The 17,344-nt window shown below is 45.2% G+C and overlaps 1 protein-coding gene across 1 annotated transcript in view; it reads left to right on the top strand.

Annotated features, from left to right (window-relative positions):
• Window positions 1-16,990, top strand: part of Vat1l (vesicle amine transport 1 like) — a 174,358-nt gene extending 157,368 nt beyond the window's left edge. The window contains exons 8-9 of the mRNA XM_052167143.1: window positions 12,842-12,925; window positions 14,586-16,990. Of these exons, the coding sequence (XP_052023103.1) occupies window positions 12,842-12,925; window positions 14,586-14,684 (183 nt within the window). The 3' untranslated portion in view covers window positions 14,685-16,990. The remainder of the gene's footprint in view (window positions 1-12,841; window positions 12,926-14,585) is intronic.
• The last annotated feature ends 354 nt before the right edge of the window (window positions 16,991-17,344 follow it).

The following is a 17,344-nucleotide window of genomic DNA, read 5'->3' as shown; positions in this document are numbered from 1 at the left end:
CTAGATGAGACTCTGTCAAAAAGTATATGAATGAATGACTAAATTGATAATGATCAGAAGCAAAGCACTCAACAGATTTTTTCCTACCTTTTTCTTTCATTAAAACAAACAACAAACAAACAAAAAAACAAAAAAACCCAACTAGAGCAGAGTGTATATGAGTACCCGGACTTGCTAGGGATTAGGTTGACTCTCTGCTGCATGGCTGTCTTTGGCTCTGATTAATACATACGTACATGTCTCTTTGTCCATCCAAATGCTCATGACAAAAGAAAACTCCATCCCTGTAGTTCTGACTGGCTCTTTGTTTTTCTCTCCTCCTTACACTGGTATGTTCCTGGTGTCTTCTGAGCCACTGCTGACTACTAATGACCCCTTGAGAGTTCTCTCGAGGAGGGTATAGAGATGGCTTAATCAGTAAAGTGCTTGCCACGTGAGCCCAGGGAGGACCCAAGTTTAATCTCAAATCCCTATTTAAGAAACCAAGCACGTTGTTACACATCTGTAATCCCAGCCCAGGGGAGGCGGGGCCTGGAAGTTCTTTGGATCTGGCTGGCTAGGAATTGGTAAGCTCTGGGTTCAGCCAGAGACCCTGTTTCAAAATACACAGTAGAGAGTGATTGAAAGATAAGCTGGAGAGTGACTGAGGAACCCTCTAGTCTCCAAATGTACATGTGCACATATATACATACATGTGTGTGTGCACATGCACATAGTATCCAAACATATGCACCCCTTTTGAAGTATCCCCATTAGTACCCTCTTGAAATGTAGAGACTTGCCTTAAATGTAACAGCTAATTTACCTGCTTCCTTCTGAACTAATCATCATCAGTACAAGCCCAGACCAGAAGAAGACAAGAGCGGTTACTGGTTAATACAAGATTTAAGGAAGTACTCACTCTCAGGTGCTAACCCTGTACTTGTGTGGTTCTGAGATCAAGCTCCTCCTTAAATGTGGCTCCAGGTCCTGCCTTTCCTCGGAGATCCACCTGCTGCTGCTCATTCCAGGAGGAGATGAGGCTTTGCCTCAGTTTTGCTCTCTTCCTGGTGGGTGACTCTGTGGGTCTTATTTCCGGTCCCTCTCCCATAAAACCTTGGGGGATGAAGACTGGAGAGATGACTCAACAGTTAAGAGTACTTGCCACCCTTACCAAGGACCCGTATTTGGTTCTCAGTACCCATATCCTATGGCTCACAACCAACTATAGCTCCAGCTCTCAGGATATGATGCCTTCTTCTGGACCCCATAGGTACTGACAAAGGCATATACATCCACACACATGCACACAATTAAAAATAGATTTTCTTAAAAAACTTGGGCCTCAGGTCAGTTTCATATCTGAAGCCAGGAAAGGGTTTCCAGAATAACTGGGAAATTGAGACCCAGCGGCATGTCATGATTGTCCTTGCTCTTCAACACACATTTTTGGTGTTCAGAAATCCTTGGGTCCTCTCAGAAACGGGCACGGTTAGTGTCATGCTCTACAGGTGACTTTGCTGATGTGTCTTATTATTACGGTCTTTCTCAATTCTTCATTTTCAAAGCTTTTCATTTAATCGTCTAATAGGCACAGTGATTCACAGAATTATCCATCTTCATTTCTTGTTTCCCTATCTTAGGTGGACAGCCCTTATTGCTATTCAGAACACAAGCTCAGCGCCATAGTTAGTAAGTGGTATCATTTGTACCTTAATGATGTTGTGCCTTTCACACCATTCAAAGGAAAATTGAATATTATGAAGCAGTAAATGAAAAGCCCCAAACAAAAACTGAGTTTCCTATAACCCTCCTTGCCCAAGTTTGAAAGACTGAGCCACTCAAGTAGCAGAGCGGGGTGCAGGGACAGCCTGTGTGTATGATATGGGTTCTTATTTAATCTCCGCCGCTGCGATAAAATACACGAACAAAAAAAAAAAGCGACTGGGAGACAAAGGAATGTATTTCAGCTTACAGTTCCAGGTTACGGCCTGTCATTGTAGGGAAGGCAAGGTGTCAGGAACTTCAAACAGCTGGTCACGGCACAGCTTCAGTCAAGAGCGGAGAGAGAGACAAATGTATGCCTATCCTTGCTTGTCTTCACTCTCCTCTGTTTTCCTCACACATACCATTCAGGAGCCTCCTCATAGGGCATTGGGCTTCCCACACTGGGCTGGGAGCTCCCCACATCAATTATCCCAATCAAGACAACTCCCCTCCTTCCTGTCCACAGGTCGACCCCATGTAGACACCCCCTGGTTGACTCTCCTCCCAGTGATCCTATATTGTCACATCGACAAAGCTGGTCAACACAATACGTACCCTGGAAAGTCCCAACACACCTTTCCTCCATCTAAGAGCATACTAACTCTGATCTGTAGTCCGCACGGCCACTGATGTTTGAAGGACCTTTTCCCCCATTCTCCCATTGGTTAGAATTGTCCTCTCTAACCAATCCCCCTTCACTACAAATAAACTCCATTCATCCTTTAAATCCCAGTGCAGTGATTTCTTTTTCAGATTTCTCCCTGGTTCTCCAGCCCCTAGCCACACCAGTGAGCCACGAGCAAATGGCGAGGTCATGTCTTAGGCTTGTGTCTCTGTGACTATAAGGCAGGGACTCTTGGAGACACCATGTGCCTGTAACAGTCCTCCCTGAGCTGAGTCTGACTGTACAATCAACACGTTTTGCTTGACCCTTTAGCCCAGGCTAGCCTCAGATTCATAGCAATCCTCTCAACCGATAACAGGGCTTCAGGAAAACATGAAGGTTTTAAATATGCCAATCTGAATGTCCTAGATGCAATAGCCGCAGGTTAATCCATGGGTTTGAAGACTTTGAATGAGGGGAGTGGCCACTGAGGTATCTCAGAGCAAAAGAAACCAACAAAGAAGTTGAAATATCTAGAAACCAGCTATGGTAGAAAGGGCTTGCTCATCCCAGGCGTCCAGGTGCACGAGAAAGAAGCAGCATTCACATTACTGGGCTTCTTAGGCTCAGAGCCTGATCCCTAACAGACTGTCTAAGCTCTGTTTGTCCATCCACTCTTAATAAGGCAATTAAAAACAAATAAGTAAAAACCAAAGCCAGAAGGGGGAGATTTATTTGATGTGGCCACTCTGCGGGAGAAGGACAAAGAGATCCAGCCCCTACCCCACCCTACAGTCCCTTTTCAGGGTCCTGGAATGAGGTTCGGGTCACGGTAGAGGCAGAGAGATATATAAAACAAAACAGTTCTGCCTGTCATTATCTGAGCTCCAGCCTCTCCTGTATGGTTAGAGTTATGGCTGGTTATTGTTATGGCTAGTTGTCAAAGCTGTGGGAAAGCCCTTCCTGGGACACAAGCCTCCCTTCTGTTTGGTGCCAATTCCCAGAGGTTGCTTTGTTTCACCAGTCCGAGAGCCAAAGAGAAGGGCACAGATATCTCTGTAAAATATCTTGATGCTTGTCAGGACAATCACACCACCAGATACCAGAGCGGAAGCTAGAGCTGGCAGTGGCTGAAGTTGCAAAGAGACCTAGCTCCTGCTGGAAATTTGCCCCAAGGCAGGGATAAGCAAGGGGAAGCCTCCACTGTCCCTCCTGCCTTTTGTTCTGCCAGAGTCTCTTCTAGCAGAGGAATGAACAAAGAGGCTGGAGAATGGATGCGAGGCTGCGTATCTTGAGAGTAAACAGAACAACAAGGGTGCCATCCCTTGTCTTACTAGACTTCCAGAACTTCATCTCCCCTAGTTATGGTGTAGATAGAAAGAAACAGGGTCAGCTGTAATTGCTCCACAGTCCTCCTGCTCCTACATGCTGTGAGCTGATTAAAATTTCCCTGTGGGTCATGCCCTGACTATTAAATACCATGGACCTCATGCAGAGCATGAGCCAGAAGGCACCAGATGAACAATGCTAGGTTGCCACGCAGAGGCTACGCAAACAAACCATGAACCCTGCATGAGTAAGGCTGCCTGCACACAAGGAAGATGTTTAAAATAAATAATTCTGAGAACCTCTATCGAGAGACTACAACCTCCATGAGGGTCCGTTGCAGCTGCTAGGACACTTTGCATGACAGAGGATGGGTCTTGGTTGCCTGGGAGACTATTAAGAGATAAAAGGCCCAGGATACCCACTAAGGGCTCTTCTCAGTCAGTGCACTCTAGCTTAGCTCTGCTGCTTCTAAACCCTCTGCACCGTCAAATCCAAGATGGATCTGATGCAAGAAGGCACCTGCCTGCTACAGGCCTTCCTCCTTCTGAGCAGTTCACCTTCCTGCTCTCTCTCCTCTTCCCAGTCCTGAATCTCAGATCCTGGGGCCTGCTCAGCCTCAGATCCATATTTTAGGGCTGGAGATGGGAGAGGAAATGGCTGTCCACCCCGTTGTGTTGTTCAAAAGTGAAGGTCAAAGGTCACACTGTAAACCTCAGCTAGATGTGCATTATTTTATCATCATCATTATCCCTGAAGTGATGTCACATTGCTTGTCACCCGTTCTGACTTGTTCCTGTGTTAGAGCATCATCATGAGCTATCTTTAGTTCCTGGTGTCCTAAGTCCCTGTGGTCAATTACCAGGTCCTGTCAGTCACACTGCATGATCCCTGTGTCACAGCCATGTCTAACTGTCACATGTGCAGGGCCAGAGGCAAGAGTCTAATCAGAGGTATCCAACTCATTAGTGGCCACTTTTCTCACACCCTCAAGCCCCAGCTGAGCCACTAGGACAGTTAGAAATGTCACGACATGGTCTGAGAACTATATAAGCTGAGAAACCTGGAAGCCAGTGGAGAAATGAGTGTTGATGGCGGCTGTTGTCTTTGAGTGGCTACACTCTGACACTACATCTTTGCTCTATAGATGATACTGTGACAGAGGTAGGAAGGCCTCCTCCTGGCTTCGGGGGGGTGTAACCTCTCTCTGGACACCAGACAGAACACAGCTGGAGTCCACCTTTTATGGGGTGGGGGTGGGGTGGGGTGGGGGGCACCCCATAAAGTAATAAACCATTGGAGTCAGAGAGGTAGTTTGGCAAATAAAGGCACTTGCCACCAAGCCTAGCCACCTAAGTTCTATCCCTGGGAGCCACATAGTGTAAGAAGAGAACAAAGTCCCACAGATTGTCCTCTGACCCTCATGACCTCTGTCATGTGCACCATGATGCACATACAGGTGCATACACGCACATGCACACAGATAAATGTAATGAGAGAAAGGAGGAATTAATTCTCCTGGGGCTCTGTGGGAGAACTTGGTTATCTTTCAGAGTTCCAATAGAGGGCACTAAGACCTCAGGTTTCCTTCTGAAGTAACTTTGGGTAGAGAACATCTTCCTGAGCTTGAGCAGACATCACATGAAATTCATTTGGGCCAACCACTACGCCAAGTTCCTGATATGCCATCCCTGTCACTCTGTATAATAGTGGTTCCCCGAGGTGACCCCAACCTTGTGATGGACAGAGTAAGCTCCCTCCAAAGACATCCACATTCTCATCCCCAGAGCCTGAGGTCATGTGGCCTCACAAAGCAAAGGGAATTTTGCAGATGAAACTAATTTAAGGATCTTGAGATGGATGGGTTATCAGCTCCGAGTAACCACGGGTGTCCTTGAAAGTCAGAGGCAAGAGGTCCAAAGCTGGAGAGATGAGGCCAATCTACCCTACTGGCTTTGAAGATGGTGGGAAGAACATACTGGCAAAGGGATGAAGGTTTCCAGAAGCAGGAAAAGTCAAAGAAATGTGGTCTCCCTTTGAGCCTCCAGAGAGAGAAACATAGTTAACCCTACCTTGATTTTAGACAGGCATGACCCACATCTGATCCATGGCCCCCAGAGTTATAGGAAAATAAATCTGTGCTTCAAGCACTATGTTATAAGTAATTTTACATTAGGGAGAGCACATGTATGCAAAACTTTACCTACACGTCACAGGAGGAGAGTGAGCCAAGAACATTAGGTAATAACGCCATACAATGACTACAGGATTACAGATTCCAATTGAAGGTGAGGCTTTTCAGGGCAGTCTAGATTCTCCTTAGGAATGCCAGATAGTTATGTAGGGAATGCTGGGGGTCGGGATGAGGGTGCTGACAGGGAACACTGAGGAGGTCTGCTGTCCCTCCCTCTCTTACTAAATAAGCAGTTTGCCCCCCTCCCGTGCCATCTTCCATTCACAACCAAACACCATTCTCTCCCTTTTGAGTCCATATATTTTTTGAGGGGGCCATGGAATGTTTCTCTTTATGATTAACCTGTTTAAAACCGGGATGTGAGGTTCGTTCAAAATGGAGCAGGGGCTGGAGAGATGGCTCAGCAGTTAAAAGCATTTGCTGCTCTTCCAGAGGAGCTGAGTTTGCTTCCAGTACCCATATAGGGTGACTCACAACTACTTGTAACTCCAGCCCTGGAAGTGTGTGTTGGGGGTGGGGGGGGTTGGGAGGGGGCATGTACAGCGCCCTCTTCTGGTCTCCAAAGGCATAGCATGTCCACATGCCGTGCACATATACACACATAAATTTAAAAATAAAGTCTTTAAAAAAAAATGGGTGGAGTACACCCATTCTACCTGGGCCAAATGAAAGAAGGCGTGGGTAGCATAGGTGTGGCTGTTTCATGCACAAGGAAGAGAAAGCACAGGATACCAAACAGTGTTCACAAGAAGAAGCAGAACTACCATTCTCTGCTTGGGTTGCCATGCAAGTAAAGCCTCAGGAAGAATGGCAGTGTCAGAAAAGGCTCGTGTGACTCCAAGATACACACCGAGGAGTCTGAATGTCGCAGCTTGGATGATTTCCTGACTCCACCCCCCCCTTACGGATAAAAAAAAAACCCTACTGCTGGTGGGTGTGGCGTGAGAACCTCCAGAATGCCCAGCCCTGGGAAATCCAGCTGCTGAGACACATCTGGACAGCGTAACAACTAGCAGAAGCCGTTGTCTCCCATGGGGTATGGGAAGCACAATTCTGATTAGGAACAGACTCTTCCAGGCCACCCGGGAAGCACTGAACAGGCCACCAAGAGATAGCTACCCAACTCTGGGAAACAGGGTAGTCACAGGATGGAAACCCACTGGGGAGAGGTTCATCCACACAGCATCTCAACCACTCCACATATTCACTGTCCATTTATTTATTCATTCATTCTGCAGGTTATCATGTGCTGACCTTCCTTTGTGCTGGGGGTTCCAGTAGACACCCTCAAGATGATTGTGAGTTATGTGAGGCCTTTGAGCATTTGGAGAGGGGCTGGTCTGACTTGAGACATTCTGTAAGCGTACAGTATACCCCAGATTCTTAAAACACAGAGCAAGCATACAACATTGACTTAATATCATTTTAAGTATATTGCAATGAGAGAGCTTTGAATGGTGCCCCAGTGACAGTCATCACTGTGACAGATGCCATGACCAAAGGCAAATTTAAGGGAGAAGAGGATTGTTTATTTCCATTCACAAGTCACAGTCCATCATTGAGAGAAGTCAAACTTGAAGAAGAGGAACTTGAAGTGGTAACCATGGAGGAACAGTATGTAGTGGTCAACTCATATGCTTTCCTAGCCCTCCTATACAAGCCAGGACCACCTTCCTAGGGAAGGTCAGTGGTCAGGGCCTTCCTATGTATAACAAGAGAAGCCCACACAGACCTGGCCACAGGTAAATCAATATATTCTGGGCAACACATCCAATGAGACTTCCTTCTCACATGACACCAGGATGTTGACAGTTAAAGCTAAGGACACATCTAAAGCACAGACATATTTGGTAAAAGGCATTATTACAATTCATTTCAATAGCTGTTTCTTTTTTTTTTACATTTCTTCCTGTGCCTAACCAGAAACCATTTCATCCTAGCCGTGGCTTGCTTTGGGTTTGTATTTGACTGTGTTGTTCTGTAGGGTTACAGTATGGAGGTTGATGTAGATATTCCAAGCATAGGAATGGCGCTGATGGCCTTGCCCAGCCTGACACGCTAGGATCCCTAAGTACCTGGCCATATTGTGGAAGTCAAGGATGAGGTACACAGAACAAGGGCCTGGAAGAGTTTGCAGCTGAGTTAGTGACAGGACTGGGCGCTCTGGGAAGTGACCTGGAGCATGCAGAACCATGGCAGACAGCCTACTGAGCTTCAGGCACATCTTAAGTTGTGAGGTAAAGGATTGAGAGAAGATAGAATTGAGAGAAGGATTTGGGCCACTAGGATAACTGACACCGCTGCTGGGGCATCCATCAAAAGCAGAGTGGTACACACTCAGTAAGCCACCAGAGAAACCTTTTCAATGTGCCAGCAGTCACCTTCAGAAAAGGACAAGATAACTTGCATAAGCCTTACATTGATGTCTAAATACTATCATTTTAATCTTTAGGTATTGTCCACAATTCACAATGAGATAATTTACACTTTTTCAGCTTTTTTAATTTATAATTTTTTTATTATTTTAACTGTGTACATGTGCACGTGCATACGCATGTATGCACATGTAGTGGGTGTGCAGATATCCATGGAGTACAGAAAAGAGCATTGAATCCCCACAGTGGTGGAGTTACAGATAGCTGTGAGCCACCTAGTATGGATGCTAGGAACCAAACTCTGGTCCTTTGCAGAAGCATCATGTGCTCTTAACCACTGAGCTGTCTCTCCATCTCCCATTTTTGCAGTCCGGTGGCCTCTTAAGTACTAAATCTTTGAAGTCTGGTATGAGTTTTACAGTGACCTTGTGTGGCAGTTGGTACAACATTCAAGGGCTGTTGTCCCAGGTGATCTGTAGCTACTGGGTTAGGGAAAGCAAGCCACCATGACTCCCTGTTTAAGGCAGTGTTGGTTTCAAACAGAAAAGGACATTAGGAAAGTCTGGGGACTCCCCAGTAAATGATTGGGGGTAGGGGAGACAAATCTCCCCAGGTGCTATCAAGCATCTGGAGAACATCACCTATTGGGGGACCTTTTATAAGCTGATAAATTTGTAGCAAAGACTGTGTTCAGCCTTGGCCATGCACAAGTATCAGCACACTCTGGGGGTGTGACCAGCATAGCCCTGTAATGGGTTTTGCCCAGAGTCCTGAGAAGAAGCAGCTGGTACCCAGGCCTCCCACTCAGCTCTCCCTTCTAAGTGACCGCCAGAAGCAAACCTCTCAGAGGCTCCCTTCTTGTGTTCCTTCCCGGACTGTGAAAAGCCGGTTGCAAACATTCCCCCAAGAAGCTCAGTGTGTAGATGAAATGATGAAATAGCTCCATGCATGCAAAATGCTAAACACTGCGCCCGCCTGATAAAGAATTGATCAAAAGTAGTAGTCTCTTTCCTTCTAAGCCCCTGCCAGTGGGGCCCCTGCATCCTTAAAGGAGCATCCTTAAAGGCACATGGAGAGTCTGACAGCATGACTGGGGTGGGGGTAATTAAATGGCCTCTGGAGATTACTCCTGGCCCTTTATCCATTTTCTGCAGACAGAGCTTCAAGGTGGAATTTTATTTCAGAGAAATTTCCAAAACTATGCAGATTAAAAACATCCCTACAGGGGGCTTCTCCTAACCCCTCAAGCATCACGATTCACTTCAACTACTGAGAAAACAGCTCTTTGCTTTTTTCCTGGATGCCAGCTTATCACAGAAGCAGCTTAAAATGTGCCTAGCTGTCCCCTGCCATCGTGGTTGTTGTTCCAGGTGCTGAGACAGGAGGATTACAAACTCATTATCTATTTGGACTACAGACTGAGTTCCAAGCTACCCTGGGAAACTTGGTGAAACCCTGTCTTGAATTAAAAAGTAAAAAGTAGACTGGGGTGTGGCTCATTGGTCAAGCATTTGCCTAGAATACATCAGGAAGAGACTAGGGACATGGCTCAGTGGTAGACCAGTTGCCTAGAATCTGTCAGTAAGGGACTGGGACTTGGATCACCAATAGAGTTCCAGGAAAGAACCAACTAGGAAAAGTCTAAGAACATGGCACAGTAGTGCAGTGCTTAGCCAGAATTCACCAGTGAGGAGATAGAGGTATAATTCAGTGGTAGAGCGCTTGCCTGGAATCTTACAGTGTGGGGCTTGGGGCAGTGGTCAAGAGTTTTGCCAGAATCCACCATGAATGGGCTAAGGGTGTGACTTGGTAGTAGAGCATTGCCTGGTGTACAGGAGAGGCCTGGAGTTCCTAATACCCAAAAGGAGCATTGTGAGAGTCCTTCTGCTTCTGAGATCTAAGTGAAACAGTCTGTTCTAGGTAAAGTTGAGGGGGAAATCCTGGATTTGAACTCTGTCCAGCCTAATTCTGAACCACATTCTGTCCTCCGTAGCCATGTCATCATTCAATGAATTACTTATGTTCTTTAGCCTTAGAGAACTTTTCTTTAAAATGGGCATTATATGAACCTTGCAAACTAAGTGGTATATATGCAAAGTAGGAATCTGTTAAATATGTATTACTTCACTTATCCCCCCCACCCCACCCCCAAAAAAACCAGTGAACTATAAAAGCATTTGTGATTTCATAAGCTCAGAATGGGGTGCCAGGAACCAGGTAAGATTTAGTTGGATCCTTTGGCTCCCACAAGGCTGCAGTCAAGATGTCAGCTGAAATATGTTCTCATTTCAAGTTTTAACTGGGCAAGTAGTTACTTCTAAGTTCTTTAGGGTTTGTTGGCAAGATTCAGTTCCTCAGAAGGGCTAAGGTTCTTGGTTCCTTACCTGCTATTGGATGGAATTCATCTTAGGTCTCTATCATGTAGGGATTCTATAGGGAAGCCCCCATTAGTGCAGTACGCCTCTCTGGAGTTGTTGCATTGTGGATGCTGTGGCCTTCTGTTAACTTCATCTTGGAAAGAGGAGTCTAACACTTCTTCTGTGCTCTGCAAGGAAACAGGTCCCTTAGCTCCAGCCTACACTCAAAAAGAAAATAACCCAAGGATATGACTCCCACAGGGGCAGAGAGCTATGCTAGCAACCATCTGTCACTACTTATAGCTTTACAGTAAGCACAGTAGGCCTGCCTCGTCTACAGATTCTACATCAGCAGTTTCAGCAAATGCCGATGAGGAAATACTTGGGGGGAAAATTGCATGAACATGAAGATTTTGATTTGTTGTCATGATTCACGCTATGGTAGAACAGTATCATATGGTATTTGGTGGTACAAATAATCTAGAAAAAAACCTCAAAAGTCTATGGGGAAATGCGTGTAAGTTCTATGCAGCTACATACTGCATTGCTTTATACCAGAGCAGCCACCCATGTTGGAATCCGTGGAGAGCTTCGCAACCATTCTGCCACAGATGCTCAGGAACAAACAATGGTAGTGGTTTTTATAACCAAGTGTGAAAATACTTCAGAAGTCACCATGTAAATGGAAGGACTCAACTGGTTTATGAGGGTCAAACAACAACAACAACAAAAAAAATCAACAATCACCTGAAATTATCAGTCTATAGAACAGGTTGTTCCTTACCACAAAGAGACCAAAAAAACTGCATTGGAAAAAAACCCTTTGAATTTATATTGTTGGTTGAACAGCGCGTGACTACATAACATTATTTGGATGGTAGAGTCAAAATGCCTTCCTCTCCTCCGCCTAACGTTCTAGGCACACCTGCTAGCCTTCCTAGCTGTTTTACAATACCTACATTTTTATGGAGATGTAAATAAAAGTACTTCTTTCGGGTTTTCTCATTTAGCAAGATTACAAAAGCATTAGATCCTGCTGTTTCTACTTTATAATTAGTGGCATACATCTTTCTTTTCCTTAACAGCTATGAAACATCCCCACTCGGTAGATGAGTGTAGAAAGCCATTGTTTATTTACCCATCCCTTTACTGTGACACATAGCTGTTTCAGTGTTTTGCCACTAAAAGCGACGGAGTCATTATCTTTTATGTCTTTCTCCCATAAATGGAATTGTGTCTCTAAAGTCCCAGAAAAGCAATTTGAACACAAACATTTTAATGGCTCTGTGAGTTTAGATCCAAATGAATAGAAGCCTTTGATTTTCAAATAAGCAAACATTTCTCCATCAGCCACAGGCTGAGTTCCTTACAAGCAGTTAACTATGTCTGACTTTTTTTTTTTAATGTCAGAGCATCTAGCCTTGAAGTTGAAGGAACAAGAATATTAAAATCATGAGACTTTACAAAAATATTTAGACTCAACCTATTATACATTCTTATAAATTGACTTTTGTGAGGCAAGAAATGTTGCATCCCCGTTTAGATTTCATGTGAGATGTGGAGAGCAGGCAAGGTTCAGTGTCTTCGCCATTAATCCCCACAGCGCCCCCTGCAGTCCACATTCTGCACAGCAGCAGAAGGAAAGGCTCAGAGCAAATGGGCTTTCCTTTCGCAGAGGATCTTTGTCCCCATCCTCGACCCCTCCGGCCCCGCAGTGACCTTCATGAGTCGAATAAGTTCCTGGACATGGGAAAGGAAACTATAGATCCTCGTTTCTAGGGAGGATGCACCTCCGAAGAGTGCCGCTAGTTGGAAGCAGTTTTATCCCAGCTATTAGAAAGCTAGAGCATTTTGCAAATGCGGTTTTTGCCCTGGTAACTAGTTTATTTAGCCAAATTATGAAGCCAAGTTACATAACACTTAAGTAGGCAGGTCTCAAATGACCCTCACAAATACTCTCATTGTTTAATATTCCATCAGACCATTCTGACTTATAAAATATATATTTATCCTCTCGTTGTGAAAACCATAACCCTTATTTTTCAGACCCAGAAGACTTACAGGACAGGTCAGCTTGTGTGACTGACAGGAGCTGATTGAATAGATTTGCTCCACAAAAAAAAAGTTGCTGGCTGAACCACGAGTTGAGCTGCAGCGCCATCTGGTGGAATGCCAGTGGATTGACTTCTTCAGGCACATTTTTCTGATCTCACTAATAATGTCTCACCTTGTGTTCCAGGTAAAGGAGGCCATGCAGCGCATCCACGACCGAGGGAACATCGGGAAGTTAATTCTGGATGTGGAGAAGACCCCGACCCCGCTGGTAAGTGGAACGCAGAGGAAACTACCCAGCTCAACACCAAAGACAAATCAATGGATCGTCAGTAGTCACAACTGGTGTCCAAGGAAATACAGGCAGCTTACAAGCTCTCCAACATTAGAAGCGATCACACAATGCCAAAATGAGGAATTACCCATGGGCGAATGAAAGTGGAGATGGAAAAATGAAAGTGTTTGAGAAAGACAAGAAAATTGCTGAGTGGGGACAGACAGAAAATGGATGGGGGGGGGGGGGACGTTTACAGCTGTTTTCTCTAGGCACCAATGTCAAGGCTTCCTAGTTCATTTTAAATAGTGCCCCTGCATGGGCCCAATAGAGTGGTGCCCACTGCCTCCAGGATGCTTCCTGGTACTCCTCTTGAATTCACTTGCTTTCATCGGAAGAAAAAAAAAAACCGCAAGCAATCCACAAGAAAATAGCACATCAAATGCATCTGTTCCCAAAGTGGCGGCTTTAGGGGAGAGGTGACTTATGGTGTAGCCCTTGTTCCACGGTCTCTGACTGCTTGCATTCAAAGCTGGGTGCTCAGTCCCATTTGCAACCTAGCAAAGTTTTGCCCACCAGCTGTGGTCCTGTTCATAAGCAAGAGACTGACAGGTTCTTCTCAGTCAGTAGGAAAGGTAGTCGCTGAGTGTGACTGGCCATCCCAAGTTCTAGGTAAGCCAAACAGAGAAAGTCTGGAGGTTTTTGCGGCAGTATCTGTCATTTTCAAGAAATATCAGTAAAATAAGTAAAAAAAAAAAAAAGAAAACAATCCATGGCTCTTGGTCCAAGTGCATATTTTCAGAAACGGATCTTTGTCTTCTATAGCTCAGGTGTAGTGGCCATTTCACTCCATACACGTCAGTTAAAGGAAGGGTCATTTTGTGCCACTTAAGATGCTGATAAAAATATGGATATAGTTTTTAAAATATAAAGTCACAGGACTGTTGAAGTGGGCAATGATATTGTAGAATTAGGAAGAAAGAACTAGGGTCTAAGGACTCCCCTGCAAATATACTGTGATCTACATAAATATTTCTCTTTCAGTCCAGTGCATAGAAGGATCTAGAGCTGCCCTGGCCAACTATTGCATTTAAACAAAATATCTGGCACTGGATTTCCATGCAAAGGCACTACCTGTCTCCACAAACCCATAATATTCTGCTGGTCCTTGGTCTAGGGTTAGGTCTACTTGACCAAGGGGCAGAATCCATCACATAAAGGCCAAAAGATGCTCCCATTTGGGCCAAGAGCTCAGCTTTACCCTGAAACCCAAAGGAGGGAAGAGACAGTAAAGAATGGGTATTTGAAGCATTGGCGGTAGGAAAGATGTCTCATCCCTTCTAGATAGAAGGCTATATTTGAAGGGATGACAATATGAAGTCAAGCTGAATTCAGAACATCATGAGATTCAGGATGGACCTGAAGAGGTCATCTCCAGAGCTATTAAGTGATGTTAAAGGCAACAGCAGGGCCTTAACTGGTACTAGTAAAAACTATAGAAGGTGGTGCTCAGAGGGACTTCCTCCTATAGGAATGACCAGTCTGAAAGACGTCTATCCCATGATGCCTCAGTACATCCCATGGTGCTTCATCCAATGCTCATTGATGGTGAGGGAGTGGGTACATGACCTCCATCATGACCTCTGTTGAATTGCAGATGGCCAATGACAGCACAGAGACCAGCGAGGCAGGGGAGGAAGAAGAGGACCATGAAGGTGACAGCGAAAACAAAGAGAGGATGCCCTTCATCCAGTAAGCCAGACCTCGCATCTGAGAAGGTGGAGGATGGCTGGGAAGAAGATGGCCACCAGGAGAACTCTTCTGTGCCCCAGTGAACAAATGCTGTATAGTTCAGTGTGTGTCGTGTTTGTCTGCAGTCAGCCAAGCTAAGAAGCTGTTGATCACTGTTGTGTTTGGAATTAAGTGCCAATCCCATTCCATGCAGTATTGTGTCCCTTCCTGGTCCGTGTATCATGCTCTCCCCTCTCCCTTGAAGCAAACCCATACTTCTTCGGGTCCTTCTTGACGGTTCTAGAATAGCCTTGCAAACTAATACTAGCCCACAGGGCCCAATGTCAGAAACCAGTCCATGTTTGATTGAAAGGTGTTGTCACGGAGCCCTGTTCAGATCCTACTCTTCTTTGGGCCAATGACACTCTATGCCTGCCAGCAATCAGCCATGCCTCCAAGCATGGCACTTATCAGTTTGGCTAGTGACAAGAGAGTAGGCCAGGAGTATTCCATGATCCCATACATACAGAATTCTCCAAGCACTTACTTTGTCACTTTCCCTCTTAAATGCTACCTCCCTGCATGTGTCTCTGCACCTTAAGGTCTCAGCCTCTCTTTAACCCTCTTCCTTGGTTCTTATTTATAAACCCAGGGAGGCAGATGTGGGTATTCATAGAGATGGGTCAACAGCATCTATCTAAGGACAAGCTACAGAGACCTCTCCTCTGAAACCATATCTCATGAGCAAAGTCCTCCGTGTGCCCACACATGGTTTTTTGAAATCCTCAGAAAACTTGCCAAATGTAGACCTAACTCAGATGTCATTAAACTCACCTGGATTCTCACTCTCAGCCTTTGTAATTACCAATACTATTTTTAAGTTCCTTCCCAGGAAACTCCTTTCCCAAGGAAGAGCTCCCTTGAAGACCATATTTGGGGTTGAAAAGTCAATTGGTTTCTCTTGCCTATTCAAAACACTTTCTAATGTGTAACACATGTACTAGGGATACAGATGGTGGCTGCCCAGCACCCGATGCTAAGTGCATGGTCCTCCTCTCCAACACACAAAGCCATGGTGCTGATTTGTGGGTTCCTTAGAAATTAGGGGCCAAACTGCTTGATCAAATACCTGTTCAATTTTCCAGCTTGAAAGAAACATTCTCATCCTTTCTAATAGGCTTTGAAGTGACACCAGTTACTGTAGAGGAAGAGAAGTCTCCCTTCCTCTGAAGTGGGGCTCCTCCTTCCCCAGCCCCTCTGTCCTAAGAGGTCATGTGTCCATCACTCACAAACCAAGCTCAATATAAAAGGCACCCATGCAATGAGCACCCCAAACTTATTTTGTCTTCTGGAAGACCTAAGTGGGCTCCCATGACTGGGTTGGTGTTCCAAGTTTCTAAATATCCTCAAAGACTTAAGAGGGTTATGGTGTTTCCCACTTGTTCCACTTAATGCCTCAGGTGGAAACCATTTTCCCAAGTGTGTTGGGAAGGAACATGTCTCCACAATTCCCCGCATCCTTTGCAAAGTCTCCGTAGCCAGTCTCCTGTCATTCATCATGTTCTTTTATCTCAATCCTGACTTTGTGATGATGACTTCTTCATACCAAACAGTTACCTGGAGGGAGTCTTTCCTCGCTGTGACTAGGAAAGTCAAATAGGAAGAGGAGAAAAGGAGCTGCCAGCCAGTAGGCCAAGGGTAAGAATATGTGAAAGAGTGCCAATCACAGATTCTTATTTTCTACCCCAACTCCACCCCGAGAGAGATGCTATCAAGAATACCATGTAATCAGTCACATTTCCACCATAACCATGCTCAAAAGTTGGGTAGACCTGAGGACCACTCTCTGAGTTCTATTCCTAGTATGTAGAAATAGTCTTTTGAAAAGGCTAAGGTTCTCATCCGGAAGGTTAGCCTTCAGGCGACACAGTACCTGACCCACGTTCAGAATCCAGATGGTCTTGTCGTGTACAGCTGAGAAGCATTGGGAAGTCATCCTCCCCAAACCTCTTTCATTTGTTTCATTTTGAAAACCATTGATCACACATGAAGAACCTCCCCCTCTCCTGAGAACACAGAGAACGTTTGAGTGTAAGCAGTGTCGTCGTGAAGAACAGGAGGGTGGGTGGGTGAGGGGCAGCTGGGATCAGCCAGTTATCCTGTGGACCTCCCTTCCCACCTCGGGATTGTTTCCTGGAGGAAGTGTAAAGAGTGTATATGTTTGCCTTAAAGGAGCTTCGAAGGCTTCTTGGAAGGTTGAGCTTTATTAGAACGAACCGAACATCGTCTAATGTGTCTGTGGCTTCAGAGCTTTCGTTATATTGTTATATTGTGCCTATAAAGCAAATTATGTTTACATAAAAATATAAATAAAGTATTCAGCATAGCATAACCTCTTATTGGCATCCTTTACTCCCCATAAATAGTTGGGTGTGTTCTGATTACCTGAGCTTAGCCATGCAAACCTGTAATCCCTGCACTCAATTTGGCAGAGAGTGGAAGATGGTGGTGAGTTTGAGGCTACATAGTAAGTCACCATCTCAAAATAAAATGAATTGCATGCAGATACCAGTGATGATACTGAACATCCTAGAAAGTAACAATGATGATTGTTGTGATCATAAAAAGAGAAATGGGTGTGAGGGGAGGTATGGGGGAGGGGTGCCTCAGCAGGCCCATGCTGAG

This window comes from Apodemus sylvaticus, chromosome 21, assembly GCF_947179515.1.
Source record: "Apodemus sylvaticus chromosome 21, mApoSyl1.1, whole genome shotgun sequence".
Lineage (NCBI taxonomy): Eukaryota > Metazoa > Chordata > Mammalia > Rodentia > Muridae > Apodemus > Apodemus sylvaticus.
This window is presented reverse-complemented; position numbering and strand designations above follow the sequence as displayed.